The 19,086-nt window shown below is 41.2% G+C and overlaps 2 protein-coding genes across 33 annotated transcripts in view; one reads left to right on the top strand and one right to left on the bottom strand.

Annotated features, from left to right (window-relative positions):
- The window catches only part of LOC6729749 (protein lap4), a 59,881-nt gene extending 58,222 nt beyond the window's left edge, over window positions 1-1,659 (bottom strand). For 6 of the 31 annotated variants that reach the window (XM_039295467.2, XM_039295474.2, XM_039295469.2 and 3 more), the window contains exons 1-2: window positions 1,333-1,659; window positions 148-561 (exon numbers count right to left, since the gene is read on the bottom strand). In XM_039295467.2, coding sequence (XP_039151401.1) covers window positions 148-309 — 162 coding nt within the window. In that variant the 5' untranslated portion in view covers window positions 310-561; window positions 1,333-1,659. Of the gene's footprint in view, window positions 1-147; window positions 562-1,322 lie in introns of all 31 variants that reach the window. The other 25 variants (XM_016177593.3, XM_016177601.3, XM_039295486.2 and 22 more) reach the window with 8 other exon arrangements.
- Window positions 1,660-2,652: 993 nt separating this feature from the next.
- The window catches only part of LOC6729747, a 56,165-nt gene continuing 39,731 nt past the window's right edge, over window positions 2,653-19,086 (top strand). The window contains exons 1-2 of one of the 2 annotated variants that reach the window (XM_016174642.2): window positions 2,653-2,977; window positions 5,486-5,794. In XM_016174642.2, coding sequence (XP_016036409.1) covers window positions 5,683-5,794 — 112 coding nt within the window. In that variant the 5' untranslated portion in view covers window positions 2,653-2,977; window positions 5,486-5,682. The remainder of the gene's footprint in view (window positions 2,978-5,485; window positions 5,795-19,086) is intronic. The other variant, XM_016174639.2, reaches the window with a different exon arrangement.

Below are 19,086 nucleotides of genomic sequence, written 5' to 3'. Positions count from 1 at the left end.
GAACTGGTTAGCAAGAAATCCATGAAAGGATTCTTCTTCAAAGTTTTTTTTATATTTGTTAATGAAATGAATGCTTTTAACCCAATGTCAGTGTCCTCGGTCGTTTTGTCCAGTTCATTTTCAAGGATTCCTTAGCTTCGCACTCACCTTGGGCAAGTCCCGGATGTGGTTGGCGTCCAGGAAGAGCTCCTCCAGCGTACGGGAGTACCGGAGGATCTCCTCGGGCACCTGCGGCAGGGAGCAGTGGCGCTTGTCCACGAACTCCACCTGCCGGTTGCAGCCCTTGAAGATGGGAATGCACTTGAACATGCTGCTCGTCTTCGGCCGCGTCGGCTGCGACTGCTTCTTCTTGGACGTCGTCTTGCCGGCTTTTCGATTGTTTGAGGGGAAAAAGGAGGGGGTGTTCTACTGTAACGTTAGCTCGTTTCGATCGTAGGATGTCTCTGCACTTGGCTAGCTGGCGGACATCGACAGCGCCTTGTTAGCAGACTGCTAGTTGGACACTTTCTTTCGCTATCTCGGGCTCTTATTTATCGCACACGTTTCGCCCACATTTTTTCACTGTAATTAAATTTTACATTTCATTTATTTATTTATTTGATTGCTTCTCGCATTGCGATTACGTTAAGCGTTGCGCTACGTGAAACGGCAAGGGAAAAACGTAAGATAGACTTTTTTTCGTTTTTGTTGCCTGGCCTTGCCATTTTGTTGTTGCGGCTCACTGGAGTTTGTTTGAAAGAGAGAGGACGAGAGAGACAGAGCGCCAAAAGAGAGCCGCTTACACACAAACGCACGAACACGCGCCTGTGTGGGTAATAAGCGAAATAATGAATAATAATCAATTCTAATTGGCACTTGGTTGGAATGCCATAAAACGCATTGCATCACGTAGTTAAACGAAACAAGAAACGCAACGCAACGCATCGCATTTGTTGCTTCCTCTCCACAGCGAAGCTGCGTGGAATGGCGGAATAGTGAAAAACTTGAGCGGAAAATTAACATTAATGCGACACACCCAAACGGACACACGCACACAGGGAAAACCCGAAAGCCGGGAATCCAAATAGCTATTTCGTTACGTTACGTTTCTCTGGTTTTTGTGCCACTGTGCAGCGGCGTATGTTTTGGAATTTACACACACACGGGCACGCAGGACAAGCACACACACAGACGCACACGGACGCACGCACACATATACGCGCAGGCTGCGCAACAACAAAATGCTAGTCTAAGGCGGCGAGGAATCAGCGAAAAAGTGAAAGAGAGGGCGCTATCTGGCGTTCTCCTTGCGTTTTTCGCACGCTTTGACGCGTTATTCGCACGAGTATTTACTGTAGTTACAGGAGCCACACAGAACAACAGAAATCGCGGCGAGCAGCGCGTCTAAATTACGAACACGTACACGCGCGCACACACACACACACTAGCACGCACGCATGCAGTTAAAAAACAGGCGGTTTTTTTCGCTTCCACACTCAAAAGCGGTCGAAAATCACGAGCGTTGGGTGAAAATCAACCGTTGTTTTCATCCGCGTTTCCAATTTTTTCTCGTCGTCCGCCCGCGCGCAACAACAACTCTTTGCAGTGTGACGCTGTGGAAAAACCACGAAAAAGGTGACACTCCTCTACCATCGACGAGGTATCTTCGCATACGTTCATACTTTGGAGAAATTTTCTGAATCGCCATCTGGTCAGACTCCTAGCAACTGCACAACTCACCTTTAGCAAAGACAACAACCACTCGTCTTATTTGCCATCTCTATTTCCGTTTTTTTGATTGGCGCCTTCGTTATTTAGATTAAGTTTAACTTTATTATTTGAATTAAGAATTAGAAGAAACCGAATATATGAATTATTTACTTAAAAAAAAAGTAAAAACTTGAAACTGTAAAAAAAAAATAATAGTTTATATTATATGTTTTTAATGCACAATAAAAGTTACGTTTGTCTGTAATATATTTAAATCTTAGTTCTAAATTCAACAAACTGCATTTATTTTGTGCTTCTTTTTTCTTTATTCGCATTCCTTTTTGTTTGTTTTTCGCTGCTTGATAAGCTTTCGCTGCCAACTGCGACGTCGACATTGAAATTTTGGCGTCGCAAACAAAAACAAAAGTTGCCGGCTCTCTTCAAAGCTCAAATTGAGAAAGAAAAAGAGTGTAACAATACTCTTAAGATTCTGCTCTCTTATAACCGCTAAATGTTAAGCAATGTTAACCGATTTAACCCCAACTGTAGTTGTATCTTTGTATCTTGATGTTAACAAGAGCTGAAATTGTTTTAGAGTTTTTGTAATAGGAATGCTTATTCTATAATTATTGATGCCTATTTTAGGTTTGAAACAATGTTGAGGAAATAAAATTGTTAGATGTTTTAGCATTATTTTTGGTGTTACGTTTAAGTGAAGCCCAAATGATTAAAGCTGTGGAGTTCGATTTTTGCAATGCAAGATAACATCTTAATGTAAAAGGTGGTAATTTTTAGGTTTTCCCTTTTTAAAGCAGAACCGAATTTTCCATCTGATCGCAATCCGTATCCGTATGCATTCAAATCGGCGCCTTTCGCGAATCGGTTAACATTGCGCCGAAGAGAAAGAGAAATTGGGGGAGTATCGCTATCGCTTTCTCGTTCTTTCGCCGAACGGGCTGCTTGTCGCCGCCGTTCCATTCATAAGCATAAGTTAAGCAGTGCGCCAAAGCTCGGCGAACAGTTTGGACGTGTTTGCTGCGTCGCTCTGTGCAATTGCGGGCGGATTTCTCGAGTAAATTTTTGCCGGCGCTTGTAAATTCGCGATATTTGCGATATTTTCGCCGACACTGCGTGCGTTTGTGTGTGTTTCAAACAACAAACAAAAGTTAAACAAGCTGGGCAACAACAGTAATTGCGGCTATGTGTGCGTCTGTGTTTGCGTGTGTTTGAGTGCGTGAGTGCGAGCGAAACACAAACGTAAAGCGGAAATGCAAAAAAGACAACAAAGGTAGCAGAAAAGTAAAAAGTAAAAGAGAGGAGCCGGTGCAGCCACAAAGAGCGAGACAGCACGAGTGGGGCTAATGAAAACGAAATGTGATTCATTGGCTTTATCAATTGTGCAAAATTCCGGCATTGTTTAGTCCTGGACGACAAATAAATTATGACATAATACAACAAAGGGCGAAATAACAAGAAACTGGAGGCGCAGCAAAGCACAAAAAAGCGTAAAGTGCGTGTATGTGTGCGAGTGGGAGTGCGTGTGCGTTTGTGTGTGTGTGTGGGTGGCATCAGTATTTGAAAATTGAGAAATTCCAAACAAACAAAGCGGCAAAAAGGATATACGAATGTATGTAGCATAGGAAAAACTCCAAGTACAGTAGTTGCTGCTGCTTCTTGTTCACGCAAAAGGCAAAAACGCAAAAAAGCAAAATACCCAAAAAAGCAAAGGCAAAGCAGCAAGAGCGTAGCAAAAACAAAAAACAAGGAGCAAAACGGCGGCATCGCAAAAGCTTAGTAAGCTGCGCTGCTGCTGCCGCCGCTGCTGTTGCTTCTTCTTCTCTGTTTTCTTCTCCTTATTTTTTATTTTTGCAAACAAAAAAGTATATGATGCCCAAACAAGAAGCGCAAGAAGAAGAAGCAGTCGGGAGAGGAACGAGCATAATAGAAGGTAGAAATTTCGAGGAAATCGAAATTTGCGTCGTTGCTGAAATTCGTTTGTTTCCTCATCCTCCTCCTCAACGTCCTCTTCATCTGCTCTTTCGCTCTCTGTTTTCCTGAGCGCCGGATTTTGCGGCTCTGTGTGTGTGAGTGTGTGTGTGCCGAGTATCTGTGTGTTTTTGTGCAAAAATTCGCATACAATTTGTTTTATATAACAACAACTACCCCAATGTGATTTCCTTTGCTCAGCCGGCTTTTTGCTCATCTCCCAGTTTTGGGTTTTATCTTAAACCAAAGCCGAATATTATACAATATATTTCGAAAAAGTTGTAAACGAGCCAAAGTTTTATATCGCATTGCTGTAAGCAAATGAACGCCACAATGCACAGAAAAAAGAAGCTAGTATTCACTAAATCTTTTCTTCAACCAGCAGTTATATTTTATATTATTTGATTAATTTGCTTGCTTGGTTAATGAAACAACGAATTTATAATACAATTCGACTTGAATTCTAAATGATATTACAAATGTAAACACAATCCAATTACTTTCTGTGTATTCAAAACAAAAAACCGTAGCTCAAATTCACACAAGCGCTTTTTTCATTTTTCTTTTGATTTATCGAATTCCTTTTTTTCAATTGTCATACGGATAAAAGTTTGTCTGCGATGTGCGTTTCTTTTTGCAAAGCCTTTCATAGTTCGAATAGCAAAGGCAGCAACAATATAATAGTAAAGCCAACGACGCCGAAATATATTTTAGCATTCATATATGCGATTTTTCGCTTTTTGCGAGCTTTGGTTTGCCGCGCAAATTTGCGCTCTCGAGATAGAAATGTATCTTGCAGATACACGCGCCTTTTGTCGAATTGAAATTGAAATGGGCTCCGCCGCCTTTTATGTGGCATCATCACCGCCATCATCATCATTATTATTATTATTATGACTACTATCATTATTATGGAGATGCGTGCGTAATGGCAGATGAAGAATCTGAGCCGTAGAATCTTCGAATTTATCGCAGCTTAAATCCGAGCACACACAAAAAGCCAGTACAAATTTAGGGCCGATAAAAGGATGTCAGAGGAAGTAAAAAGAAAGGATAAGGGGAAAAAAAACGCAGGATAAAGGATACCTTTGTTATTGCTGAAATTATTATGCTAACTGAAATTTCTATGTTAAAATCGTAATTTTCAATGCAATTCTATACTCAATTCAAGGAACTTATATAATAACCGAATATAATATCTAACTAAATTGGCGAACAAGTTTAGAACGGATATAATTGCAGTTCGTAAAACAACAGAAACCAAGGGGAAGAAACTTCGGTTGGCTTTTGGAAAAACTTTCTCCAAACTTTATGGCTTGAAAAGTGTAATCAAGTAAATCAGTAATATTAATAATAACTTGAAACTTTTAGTTTCTCATACAGAGCTTTTTTTAATTTGATAACAAAAACGGGCGCAAACAAAAGAAATGAAAAGATAAAAGCTAAAAATTTGTTAATTTTGAATATGGCTTTTTCCAATCTTGGTTTGTATTTTCACTGTCCCCTGGGATTGTTTTCCACCCCCAAGCCACGGGTTAATGCCCCAGCACCTCATCAATTTCCCGATTTGAGCGGTGACAAACTGATGACATTGGCGCCGGGCCATCGTGTTGGCGGCATGTTTGTGCGGACTATTTAACAAATTGAGTATACGCACTGTTGCACGCGTAAAATATTTATGCCTTTGCCCAAATGTATTAGCATACTTTTGTGTGCGTGGGCGTGTATGTGTGTGCATGGTTGTGTGCATTAGATTAGTGAATAAAATTCGGTGATTTGATTTCCCCCCGATTTTCATTTATTTCCGAAGCCAAACATCGCGTTGAGCGGAGAAATGAGAAAATGCTCTTGCTAATCGTATTGACTGGAAGAGCGTGAAGAGTTCGCCAACGTTCCAATAATCGCGAAAAGATAAAAAAAATCTATATTTTTATAATTACAATCGCGGTTGGGCCTAAAAAAGGAGCCCCAGCCGGAAAGCGGTGACAACAAAAAAGTCGGATTGCAATGTGTTTGTTTTACAATCGTCGCTTTTTTGTGATTCAATTGATTGAGATCCTACTGCTGCTGCTAACCGACCACAATGGACGACTGACACTAACCAAGGAGTCGACAACAGGTGAGTGCGGTTACCTCTGCCATATTTCACACTCTAAATTCGTAGTTGTGATGCCAAATTGGCAGTTATTCCGGACAAATTGGAGTGTTTTTAGTAGATAAAATATAGTAAAAACATATAATACTAATTCTTATAGGCAAATATCAAACTAAGGTACTGTTATTATTAGGTAAAAGTGACTGTTTAGATTCTTAATTTAACATTATAGAAGACTGCCTTTAAATATAAAGACTGAATATGTTTTTCCAGTACTCTTAAAGCAATCTACCAAAGTGCTGCTAGTTTTTGAACTTCGCAAATTTGGCTAAATTTAGTTTTAAAATAGTTGACAACACTGATTCAAAGTGCCAGTTGGAACGCCGCTGGGGACCCACAAAACTCCAGGCAATAATCATAAACTAATGGCGTAACATGGCAGGCGTGTCCGCATTCCACTCGAAAGGTCTTTCAAGTCTCTCAGCGTGGAGCGTGGAGAAAAAAAAACTTGTTGAGTTTGAAGGGGTTGGGATTGGTGAGGTGTGGGCTCCTTGGTTCGGGTGTTTGTCCCCGGGATTTCCACGGCCAAATCCCATAAAGAAAATCAGCAACATGAAATATTAAAGTTGGTAAAACACGCGAGAAAAGTTTTTCGGTCTTCCGCGGCACGATTCCGCTGAGGATTGTGGCGTCAGGCTGGATAACTACCCCTTGCCGCTGCTTTTGTGAATGTTTTATATTCGGCATCTGCCCCTGCGCCTTTTGGGGGTTGCTTTTGGGGGCTTACACCCGCGCGTTTACCCCCAGGATTTCGGAATAGTCCCCTTTGCATGTACGCCGGCTATTGCGAGGTTATTGCGTCGTTGATTTGGCTAAGCGAGGTTATAATTCTAATTTATTGTAAGTGAACAAGTCAAAGGCATGACGTCTATCTTTCGGTCGGAGGTTTGTGATTCAAGCCGGCCAATTAGATGACAAGTTCTGGAGGCACCTGTGTTTCTGTTTCTGTAGGCTGTTTTTTAGCCACCCCCAAGCGTCAGTCATCTGCAGCATTCCCACGTTTTTAATGTAGGCATTTCAAAGAGCCACAAATTCAAATAGAAAAATTCAAGTTTTTCGTTTGATGTTGCCCGAACCGAGTCATGTGTGCCGACTTCGGCCATCAACAGAGTTTACAGCCATCTTTTGTCAGGTATTTAAATTTCTTTAAAGTGATTTTTGCTTTTACTCAATATCGAAAGCAGCAATCCCACCATTTATATCAATTAAATTCGTTAGACAGGACAGATTAAGTGTACTTTTAAGTAAATACAAATTCGTTCCCGTTATCGAATTTATATTGAGAAAAATTGTCAGGCGGTTTGAAAACAAAAAAAAAACGCCTCAGTCTTGGCAATATCCTTGCGAATGGCGAGCTATTACTGTAATTCCCGAGCCACCCGCATGAATCGATTCAAATAGTGTCCTGCAACATATTGGATTGCAAGGGACAATCAATCAATCCGAGACACATCAAGCGGTCATCCCTCATTCATCAGTACCGCCGGATTTTTCCGATTTCAGCCCTGTCTCCTTGCCAACCTCCCACTTCCGAGTAGCCCACCCACCGACCACACACAATCATCAACTATTTATCCCCAATTGCTTGGAAGAATCAGCCAGAGTGCAGGGCATGGGCAAGTTCATGAATCCCGACCAAAGCAAACCGAATGCGAAAACTTTGCACACATGACGGAGCAGCCAGGATCGTGGAGTGGAGGGGTTTTGGGGGCCAGGAAATGGCGAAATTGTGGGCGGGTGGCTCTGCCTCGAAGGCAAAGGCAAAAGTCCAAGTCAAACGACTAAGCGGCATGTCGTCAATAAATTTTCCATTAAATTCAAAGTAACCCAAAACAAGCAAAAACGGGGGAAAAATAAAAAACAGCAAAGAAAGGAAAGGAAAACCTATGGAGGAAGGTATCCGAAGGAACATGGCGCAGAACACTACATAACTTTTCCTTGTTACGTGCCAGTGTGTGGGTGTGGGTGTATGTGTGTGGCCACGTTCATGCGGGGGATTTCATAAAGTTTTCAATTTGCAAAACAGCCAGGGCGAAGTGGAAGCTATGTCACATTCATTATTCGCTCTTATATGGCCAAAAGAGCAAATGGAACATTATTCTACCACATGAAACTATCAAATATATTCTTCTAGGTAATTACATAATAAAAATGCAATTTCAACCTTTATTCCTGAAATATTTTATGCATATATCTTCGCATAAACTTCGCGTGTGTATGTGTGTGGGAGACCCTTCCTTCAGCTTCGGCGTGTGTGTTTGTTATTGGTATAGCTTCCTGCTTTCCGCTTGCCTGCCTACTTCGGCAATTGCCTTCAACTCGAGCCTCTTATTCAATTTTCGCCGGCGTGTGGCGCCATCTAGCGCCCACCGCTCGCAATGCCAGCTACACCAACAGCAACAAAAGCAACAAGCGTTGAGCGTTATTGTTGCCGCCGGCAATACACTGCAGGCACACAGCATAAGCTATGGGGGCAACCCACAACATCCCGAGCATCAACAACCAAGACGAGATGGTGGGGGTCTATGCATAGAAAAATCGAAGGCTTACACACTCTATACGCTTGCAAATAATAACTAGTTCTTAAGACTATTTAGTATCTATTATTTGGCCTATTAATCTGAAAGGTATTCTAAAATATTGTAAAAAACACTAAAAAGTGATTTAAGTTAGCTGGCAAATTCAAAGTATTATTTTCTAGCTTATTTTTTTACGTAAGCCGCGTTACTCCGCGAAGGACAGTGACTCCCTTTTAGTTGTAGGGTATCTATAAGAACAGCATCAGCAATAAGTTTTCGTTGCGGATCTTTGTTGTTGTTGTTGCTGGTTTATTCATATGCCAAACAGCAAATCGCTTGTGGTTGTTGCAGCTGATGGTGATGTTATTCTTGTTGCTGGCTGGGAAGCAACAACCCAAAAGCTGCCTCCAAGTGCTCCATATTCATATGCAAATAGGAAGGCGAGGACCTTTGTTCCCTCTGCAGAGATGTTATTGTTGTTGTTTCTTTTTTTTTTTTTGTTTTTCTTTTAGTTGCGTTAGCTTCGCAGTTGGCGTCGACAGCGACTGCGAAAGTGGCGCCCCAATGCTTGATTTCAATTTTCAAGTGCTTCCTGCTGCGTTGTTATTGTTGTTGCTGCTGCTGCTGCTGTTGCAAGACCGCTCAGCTATTTGACATCTCAAGCAGCGTTACAACAAATGGCAATAACAACACCCTCGGTGGAGAAGTGGGGGCTTCTGCAAAAACAGTTGAAATAACAACTTGAGGAGTCAACGTTTTGCCGGCCCGCAATAGAAAACAGAAAATCGGCTCATCCAGACCACAACTGCAAGCCGTTTCCCCGCTCTTGAGTGGATGAGTGCCCCACTATGGCCATGATGGGCGGTGAGGATGGGGATAGGGATGCGGATGCGGATGACTACGACGACGATGAGCCTAAAATGCTCCAGGCGCCGGTTTACATTCGTTGCGCAAGGGGGGCATACGTGAGGAGCATTGGGGAGTTCGGGGAACGAAACTAGCAGACTTCCACTCCAGCTCCGCCTTTTAAGCCCCGAAAAGCGGCACCAAAACAAGCACAAAGTCCTACACTACCAGAAAAGCGTAGTAATGCCAAATAAATGCCATAAAAAAGGAAAAGATACGAGTATGATTTATATTATGTTTGATTTATAATGTTCACAATGAATGTTATTAGTGTAATACACTGATGTAACTAACTTTTAGTTACAATAGTTAAGCAATTTCGTTTTCTAGAAACGTTTTTCTGTAGACACCTTGGGTTGAAGATATCTACCTAAGAAATTAACCTTGCATGTGACCTATATTGTTATGCATTATGCCCATCTGGAAACACTCTGGGTTGATATTGGCTTTCATATAACGACTTTTATAACTTGTCGCCGCACTTTCCCCTACGGATGTTCGAAACTATCTTTTTTTCGATGTAACCACGTAAGTGTGTGTTTTCGAGCGCATTCGCTCTGATTAAAGTATCCTCGCACGAGCATTGGCAATGGCCACATGATGATGATTCTGCCGGGAGGATCCTGCGTCGCATTACTCGCAGCAGTTTCCGGTTTATAGCCTCATTGAAAATCCTTGCCGCTGCCCTGACAGCTTTAAACTGATTGCTCCACACCGACACACCAACACACCGACACACACACAGGGACACCCTCCTGTGCAGCTGTGTTTGTGTGAAAATTCTCGGAAATCAGTTAAGTACATCGCGGACCTTTCCCCCGGCGGCAGTTAGCACTTGGCAGGAGAGCAAAGATTTTTTTGCCTTTTCGTGGCGAGAAAAATCTTTGGGAAAATATTTTATAAATTTCATAATCCTCTAATGGAAAGGAGGAGGGTCGCGAGCAAAGCATATATTTTCCGTCTTCCTTTTGCACCTCCGCTGACAATTATAAGGAAATCATCCCCCTCCGGATTCGCAGCGACTCTTATCTTTTGACGCGTGCGATGGCGTATAAAAAATATAACGAATTCTATTAGTTCAATTAGAAAGTTGGAGTGGACGAGCTCCTTCATTTTATCAGAATACTAATGAGGGCAAAATTCCGCTGTTAATGGTGAAAAAATGCGTAATGAAAGCAGGGAAACTTAAAGAAATTTGATTAAAATTAAAAAGTTACTTAAATATTCTAACTCCATTACATTTAGTAGTAATTCCATGTGTGCAGTTTATTTTTAGATAGCTATAATATTTGTCTTTTCTACTTTAAATTTAGATACCTGGCTTGCTTCCTTATTTATTCAGCCTGTTTACACTTGTATTGTTTTCAAATCATCATAGATTAAGTCTCCACGTTTTCAACTCCCAAATGACAAACTAAGAAATATGGTCAAGACAATGTGTTTCTTAATAAAATCGTCTAGACGACGATGACGAAAGTTTTTTTTTTGTTTACTACTTCATCGTGTTGACAATGTGGAAATTAAGTTGTTTAGAAAACTCTTTTCTGGCACACCAGACGAGCAGACGTCTTAAAGGTGCCCATTTAATACGAACAAATTGAGTTTCATTCATTACAGGTGAGAGAAGTCATGGAGTAAACTTGACTTTAATACGGGAACACACGCACTTTATGTGTGATTTCTGCTCTTGGTACTTTTCCGCTTGCTCGGCACATAAGCATATTAAGGCTTTTGGGTTCTGGGTACCCCGGCCAAACTGCGAATTTCATAGAAAGTTGAAAGAAAATAAATGGAAAAAAATATAAAATTGGAATAAAATGGGTACGGAGGGAAGTATCCCCCTTAGTCAGCATGATATTTCAAATTTTTATTTCTGCTCTCCCCCATCTGCAGCATGTGCTATGCGTCAACTTCTTCGAAATGTTTATATAAAATAGAGAGAGAGGTAGAGAGAAAAAAATATATAATATTAAAAAAAGGGAAAGGAAGGCGACTCCTGGCCCACTCCGCCATTACGGCCAGAATGCTGCCGTTTGCCGTTTGGCAATTAAAATTATTATTAGAAGTTAGTTGGCATGAATTTGCGTAGCCGTGGCGCCGCATTAGAAAACTTTTCCCCATTTGGGGCGGGCGTGCCTTGAAGTTTTTGCCAGCAAAAGTGGATTGGTGGAGTGGGCGTGGACCAGGGCCATAAATGGTGGAAAATGAGATGCTTTAACGGCGTACCGAAGCGCGCCTTAAAACTTAAAACTGGGTCTAAACTTTAAACATTGTCAAACGTGGCCTAGATGATGTGGCGTTTTTACTTTTTATTTTTATTTCTTTCCTATTGGCCTTTTGGCAGGCGTGTGCGACCCAAATGGCCAGAGCCTTAATGTAATATTAATACTTTGGCAATTAGATATGTTTAGTGTTCATGAGCGAGAGGTTCAAGTGTTTATGGCCAAAACCGGCGTGTGGCGCAGATGCTGCTCGAGTTGTTAAAATGAATTAAATAAAAGTTGGAAATGTTGGCTAAAAGCGTGCCGTAAAATCGAAAAATGTTTGATATTGGTATTTTGGCAAGGGAAATTTCTGGCTTCGAGTTTAATTGATCTGCCATATTGCGAAGTTGCACCTGGACCTGGTTTTGGGTTTTTGAGTGCACTAAATTCCTATCGATTCACCTAAAATACCAACAAATTAAACAGAGCCTAACTGATTGTACGTCCATTTTGTTTGGCCTATCACTCGATCGATGCATGGCCAGTTGGCTCGATTTATAAGCCGCTCGCACGCTTTACCAGCCCAATTGTTTGGGCCATTCTTCAATTTACCGAATATCCGACCAATTGGAGTGTGGTTCATTCGTGGATCGGAATTCTCTACTCCTCGCCCTCAAACAATATTGTTTGTCATTGTCCGTTTGACTGCTCTACGCATAGTACCACCGACAACAGCAACACTTTGCGAACAACAATGGAAATAGCACTTACAACTTGAACCATACCCGCCTCCCCTCCCTTCAGCACTTGGTGGCAACTTCGACCGTCGGTGGCAAGTACAAATAAAATCCATTAAAAGTAGTACCACGTGTAAGCCGGTTTTTTTTTCTGCGTGTTATTTATTTATTTTTTTTTTCTTAGCATTAGAATGACGCATATTATTGACAAACAACAGGGAGGTACAAAAATAGGTATGTATATGCGGGGGTACAGGTGTACAGAAGCGGTAATTGACGCTTTTGCCGCGTTGTTGCAACTACAACGAAAAAAAATAACTGAGACCGAAAAGAGGCAAAACAACGAATTGCCAATGGCAAAGAACTTTTTGTCCGATCATTTCGATATATACATAGGTGTACAGAGTGCCCCCCGAAAATCCCCTGAAATACCTGCGATACCGGAGAACACTTACCTGTATGTCGGTGTATCGGCATTTTGGTATTTCGAACGAAATGTGTTCAGCCAGTTCGAGCATAAAAGCAGATTTCATAGTCGATTTCGGGAGGCGGAGGTGTCCGAACTTTTTAGTTTGTTTTTTGCCTAGTCACTCTGTGTGGCCAAGAAAACAAAACAATTTGTGGGAGCCAGCCAGTGTGTGTCTATGTTGTGTGTTGCCTATGTGTATTGTTGTTCATGCCATTAAAAATAAACGCGACTTTCAAGTAGTTTGTTATTGTTGTTAGGCGAACTCAATGCTCGTGCATACGAAATTATGAATTTAATGTTTCATAAACTGAAAGGATTAAATTTCAAGCTCGTTTCAAATTTAATGTTTCATAAAGAAAGAAAAAACTATTATAATTCTAGTTACATGTTTTCGGTTTTAGGTTTTAAAATATTCTATAGATCTGTATCTACAGAATGTGAGTTTCGTATTGGTTATTGGCTCAGTGTAAAATGGTCAGGATGAATAGATGGTCTGGGACTAGCCAATGCCATTTATCTACTCTTGTTCAACTTTGAGTGACAACGCCATTCCCACCACCTCATCTAGTTCCTTTTTTGCGCCCGTGTCTGTGCTGTCATTTGAAAACAACATTATTACTACTATTATTGTTATTATTGCGAGTATTATCAGCAAGTTTCGAGTTCATTGAATTTGCCTGTGCGGCAAAGGGGGAGGAGGGTTGGTGCTTGTGGGGGTGGTGGACACGAGTTCCGCCTGGAAGGAAAGAGAGAACGAGCCTTGGCAGGCGAAGTGGGTCAGCGTAATCAACGCAATCAGTGCCCAGGAATGCCCCATCCCCCAGTGATTTTCCTTCTCCTGGTCAGCAGCTCATCTCCCACCTCGGAAATTTCTCCGTCTAAGTTTCGTGTTTGCGTTGGCTTTTCTCGCCATGACAACAACAGGAACAACAATGATGATTGCAATAAATGAAATTAATGCGTATTTGAAAGAGCCAGACAGGCGAATCAATTGACGAAAATGGAGTGTCCCATTTTGGGCGATAGCGATAAAAAAAAGCGCACCCCCAACAAAATAAAAGATACAAGATACTTTGGCTCTCAGCTTAATGTCTGCGGAATGTTCTGTGTGAATATGCCTACATCACAAATTTGTTGTTCATTTCTTTTTATTTCGTTGCCAAATCTGTAAAGTTTTAAGTGTGGGCGGCTTGCTGAATTTTTGCCATAAATCGTTAAATAGCGAGAAATGGCAAAAATAAATGTTGGGTTGTGCCAACTTAATTACTCACATTAAATGGCAATTTTTATTATTGATACATAATGTATATATTTTTTTCTTTTTTCATCCGTGTCAAGAGATATTCATGTCAAAGTGAATTTGAGCATATGCATCATGCGTGTTACAAAAAATGTGAAAGCTAAATATGCAGAACGTGTTTCGGTGTTTTCAATTTTCAGAAATCTACCTTACCATTTAGTAAATTTAATTACATATATGCATAATAAATTAAGCTCCATTGAACTGGAAAATGGAATTTTCCACATTATTCGATTAAAGCATTTTATTATAATTGAATGTTTTGCGTGCAAAAAATCAGATGGTGATTAATATGATTTGAAACTTCACACAAGCTCATAAATCTGAATATTCGAGCTGGCACATAATTAGTGTAGATAATTATGTTGGTTTAATGAAGAAAAAATTAAAGAGTTAATTCGCGGAGATTTGATTATGAAAAGTTAACAAGGATAATACAAAGTTTGTAATTTGTAGCATTTGTGGATTTGTATATAATATTTCGCATGTACATATATTTCTTCTTCTGCGGAATCAATGACTTTTTGCCAAAAAAAAAATGCAAAACAATGACACTAAGAGCATAAATTAAAAAAATTACCAAGAAGCTTGAAGACAAAAGAAAGAGCTCCGTGTGTAATTTATTAATTTGTATTCCACGCTTACCAATCAACACCAGCGGCCAGTGCCGATCCCAAATGGTCCGTCAGTCTGCCGCCGTCTCGGCGGAATCTTTGTCCCGATTCCAGGGGCCCCGGTCGGAGTGGCAGAGCCCCAGACCCAGAGAACCACTCCCGAGAAGCCAGAACCAAAACCGAGACCGAAATCTCATGAATGAAGTGGGATTGAAGTGGCCGACGGAAAATGTTTCGTCGTTCGGCGGTGGTGCGGTTAACTAAATAATAAAATGCATTTAGCATAATTTGCTTAATTTCATAAATATATAATTATATTTAGCCATCGCCATTATCGTTCGCCATCTAGTGGCGTTGCATGTGTCTCAGGCATTTTTTAGGAACCTAGCCAACCGAGAAGAAGCCACCGAAAAGCCGAAAATATATACCAGAGACAAGGAGCTCGAGTTGAGGTGTGTGTTGGCCAGGGTGTGCCCGCTTGCAATTAAATTGCGCCGAATAACAAAAAGTTGAGGCGAAAACCAAAACTCAACTAAAAAGGCATTAAATAAATGGAGAGCATGGCCAAGGAATAAATAAAAAAGAAGTCAGCTTGCAAATTGACACGAGATATGAACACGGACACGGACAGGCCAGGCAAAAACTTGGCTCGGGTTTAACACTTCTTGGCCATGGCTGGCACTGGCTTTTTTCTTTCGGCTTTTTGGCTGGTTCTTTTCGCCTTTTTTTTATTTTTGCTTTTTTGGTTTTCAATCTTTTTGCTCTTGTTTGGTGCGCTTTTTGGCAAAACCCCACTTACCTGCTGCTCTGGGTCCGCGGGATCAAATGTTCGTGCAAGCTCGTTAAAAAGAATTTGGTTCACTTGTTGTTGTAGCTAGTGGTACACAATGAGAAATGCAATCGAACAAGGCAATAAATTCGATTTGGTACATGTGCATGTAACTTGTAGCTTTAGCATACTACTTTTATGACTTCGGTGTTTAAGGGTACAAAAAGTATAAATTCAGTTATCAAGGACTTAGATAATGAATTATTTCCGGTGTATTTGGGCTGCTACCGCTTCTGTGTGTGTTTTTTTTATTGCTGTATTTTTGTTTGTTTTTCCATCGTGTATTTTTCGGTGTATAGTGCTCTGCACGCCGGAGATCGAGTAGTCCACAGGCTGTACGCTAAACTGGTTTTCGGACTGCATTCTTTTGGGCCACGTTTATTGGCGCTGCCGCTAGCAGCCTGCTGCCTGCTGCCTTCTGCCAGTTTTTGAGCAGGCTCGGCGCAAGTCGCCTGGCTGAAAGGCGAAATTGAATCATATGCGGTGCAATTTCTATGAATTTCAGACAAGCTCGTGGGCCATAGTTCCCCTTTGTCAGCCCATCGACATGGTGGATGTAGTTCTTCCTTTCTAGCGAGTCTGTGGCACAGCTAAATTTAGTTTGTTGTTCTTTTCGAATTTTGCGCACGTTTCGCGCTTTGCATGATTAATTGTTTATGCAAATTGCTGCCTGGCTTATAAGGCATCCAGATTACTATGGATACACACGTAGTCTTTGTGTGTGCGAACAGTTTCTCGAAGATGGCTGGGCTTCATCAGTTGAGCAGTCGCATAGCCGGCATAATTGATTTGATTTCATTTGCCGGCTATTGATACTTGACAAAGCATAATCCTCCTACTCAGTGTACATGTATTATGGAGGATTAGGCACAGAACTGCTATTTAATTAATACTCAATTAGCTCACTCGCAGATAATTTGCATAAATGTGCGATATGCAAGAGTATTTAGAAATCATTGCGGCTTATATTGGATATCAATGCGAGGAACGTGATTAACTTTGTTTGCAAATTAGTTTCGCAAAGAGTGCGGGGTTTGAGATAAAGTTTTAATTAACATTACAGCTAATCCGCTTAGTTGGATCTTGTCTAATATTCTGGCACAGTGAGCTTAATTGCCTAAGAATGGTTGTGATACCAGCAGTTGGCCAAGTACAAAGTCCACAAGTCTATGGAAATATTTTTAATGTTTCTCCCCGAATTAGTGTGGGGTTTTTTCTTCCACATTTTTTTTTCCTGCCTTTGCCCTTTGGCTAGCACGCTTAATGGCCCGAAAATAAAGAGGTTTCGGCCACGAAATGTATTTTTCGGGGGTTCCTCCAACTCTTCGAAGCGATATATTTAATGAGAACGTTTATCTTTGCGGTAATATGGTTTTAAGTCGGCACATAACAAGTTATTTAAAGTTTTTTGGACTAGGCCATTTATCAGGCCCCCAACTTTGGGACCCACTGTACCGCCAACCGTTTGACATTTGGTGCCACGACAAACTATCACACGAATTAACATAGTTAGAGCCAAGTGCACGACTTGACTTGGCAAAGTTCATTTACACGCAATTCCAAGTGCACTCGTTCTCGCTGACAGGTAATTGTAATAAATATCTCAGCTAATTACTTTCGAGCACTGTGCAACTTATCTTAATTATGCAGAGCACGGCGTTTCGGGGCGAAACTTAAAGCCAAAACAAGTCGTCGAATTTAAAAAGCTAATGTTGCCCGCAGAACGAAGGCGGTGCAGAAATCATTAAAACAAAATTTGCGAGAAAAATGAGAAAAAATTGATGAATTAGCTGACAGGGATTCCGTGCTGTCGTGGCAACGTGGAGGCGTCGAGCACGTGATTGCTAGCACGTACCATGCGGCGTATACGTATTTTCTAATTAAATGCTTGCCGTTGCTCTGCCTCCCAGTGAAAAATCAACTAAATGTATCCTTCCACATCGAAGCGACTTTTCACTCCGTGCTCCTGCCGCCGCCATTGAGTGTCCTCGGATGCCACCAAAATGGCTGCCATGCGGCCATGTTGTGCGGTGTGTGTGTGTCCATGTCCTCCGCATCCAGGACCTACGCCGTCCATATATAGACCACCCCATAGAAATGTTAGCCTGCCCACTCCCCTGTGTATTTTGCTGTCATTTGTAGGTATTTCTGTTGTTGCTTTGGTAACTAATTGTCATATTGCCCTCGGGGAGAACTGACAACAACACATCCGGGCCTTGGGGGCCTGTAAAGCGTTGTGATAAACACAGCAGAGAAAAAATTATAAATTGGTGATTAGTTTTTTGATTAGTTCTTGGAAAAGAAAATAAATGAGTTAATAAGACAGGCTAGTTTTACTTTACAGCTGTTGTGGTCATCATTTAAATTAGTTTCCAAAAATAAACTTAATTACAAGTTATTCAGGCTTAAAATGTCATGTTTTTCTCTCTGTGCAATGATTCGCAGCGGCGGACTCTTTGTGTCGAGAAGGAAAGTGCGTTTATGATTCAATTTTATTTTCTCTTTTTATTATTTTTGCTTTTAAATGGAAATGCCAACATCAATTGAATTATGCGAGAAATGAAAAACATTCCATATTTGTTGCATATACATATCGGCGAGCAGCGATAGCAGCGATATATGAATGGAGCGAGCTGGAGGAGATTTCGGCTGCAGACTCACGAGTCCTTTGTAGCAGTTTTTCCAATAATTAATCACCACCAGGGCCCAAGGCACTGTCCGTTGCCAGGCAAGTGATTTATGCAAGTAGTTTAATGCTCGCTTACATAATAAGTGGAGCTGAAACTGGAACTGAAGTCAATGGCACTTGAAAAAAATATAATCATTACTTGGTTTGGCTTCATAAAAATAATTATTTTTAAAACTATCAAAAGAAATTTATCGGTTGTTTTGCGATGATATTAAATTCTTATACTTTTTATACTCTTATTATGGTACTTAATCTGCTTGCATTTTTCGTCTGAAACTTCCGCTTAAAAGTTTTTTCTTGTGCCGTCACACAGTGCGTATACGTAACGTAAATTACCCAGACTGCCATTATGAAATGATTCTCGTGGCACTGTCGTTGCGGCCTGCGCCTCGCTTCAATTTATTGTGTTTACATTGTATTTGGTCATAATTAATTGGTTTTTATTTTGTGCCGGCATTGTGCGGCTCAAGAAATCGACAGCTACAAAATATATGGACAACAACCACCGTTGAATATTTCATTTACGATGGGAAAAGTCAAAATCACGGCTTTCCGCCACAAACACACTTGTTGATTTGCGAGCCTAATTAATTTCGCTCCGGGCGAACTAATAGAATTTGCGGTCATCTAATAACGAAACCCACTTAGCAACGTTTCATTTGCGACACATTGCGTATACGCAGAGCTGACCAGTCCAGTCCAGACCAGACCAGGCCAGGACAGCACGTGTCATCGCTGGCCAGATAAGATCGCTGTAGCCGGTGCCCACTCAATTTGGCTGTTATAGGAACTAGAAACACTTGATAGAGGGCTCCAGCCAGTGCTCCTCCATGCGCTCCTCCATTCAATATGTGTCCTAGCAACGTGGCCGGGCGAATAAATGACAAGGCTATTTGTTTTGTTCTGATGGCCCGGATGGCCTGGTTGGCCTGGATGGCTCAGGTGAGCTGGAGGCTCTTCAGGGCAGGATTTCGTAGCGGAAAATTTAT

Source organism: Drosophila simulans, chromosome 3R (genome assembly GCF_016746395.2).
Source record: "Drosophila simulans strain w501 chromosome 3R, Prin_Dsim_3.1, whole genome shotgun sequence".
Classification (NCBI taxonomy): domain Eukaryota; kingdom Metazoa; phylum Arthropoda; class Insecta; order Diptera; family Drosophilidae; genus Drosophila; species Drosophila simulans.
The sequence above is the reverse complement of the archived record's forward strand: the minus strand, read 5'-3'. Positions and strand labels throughout refer to the sequence as shown.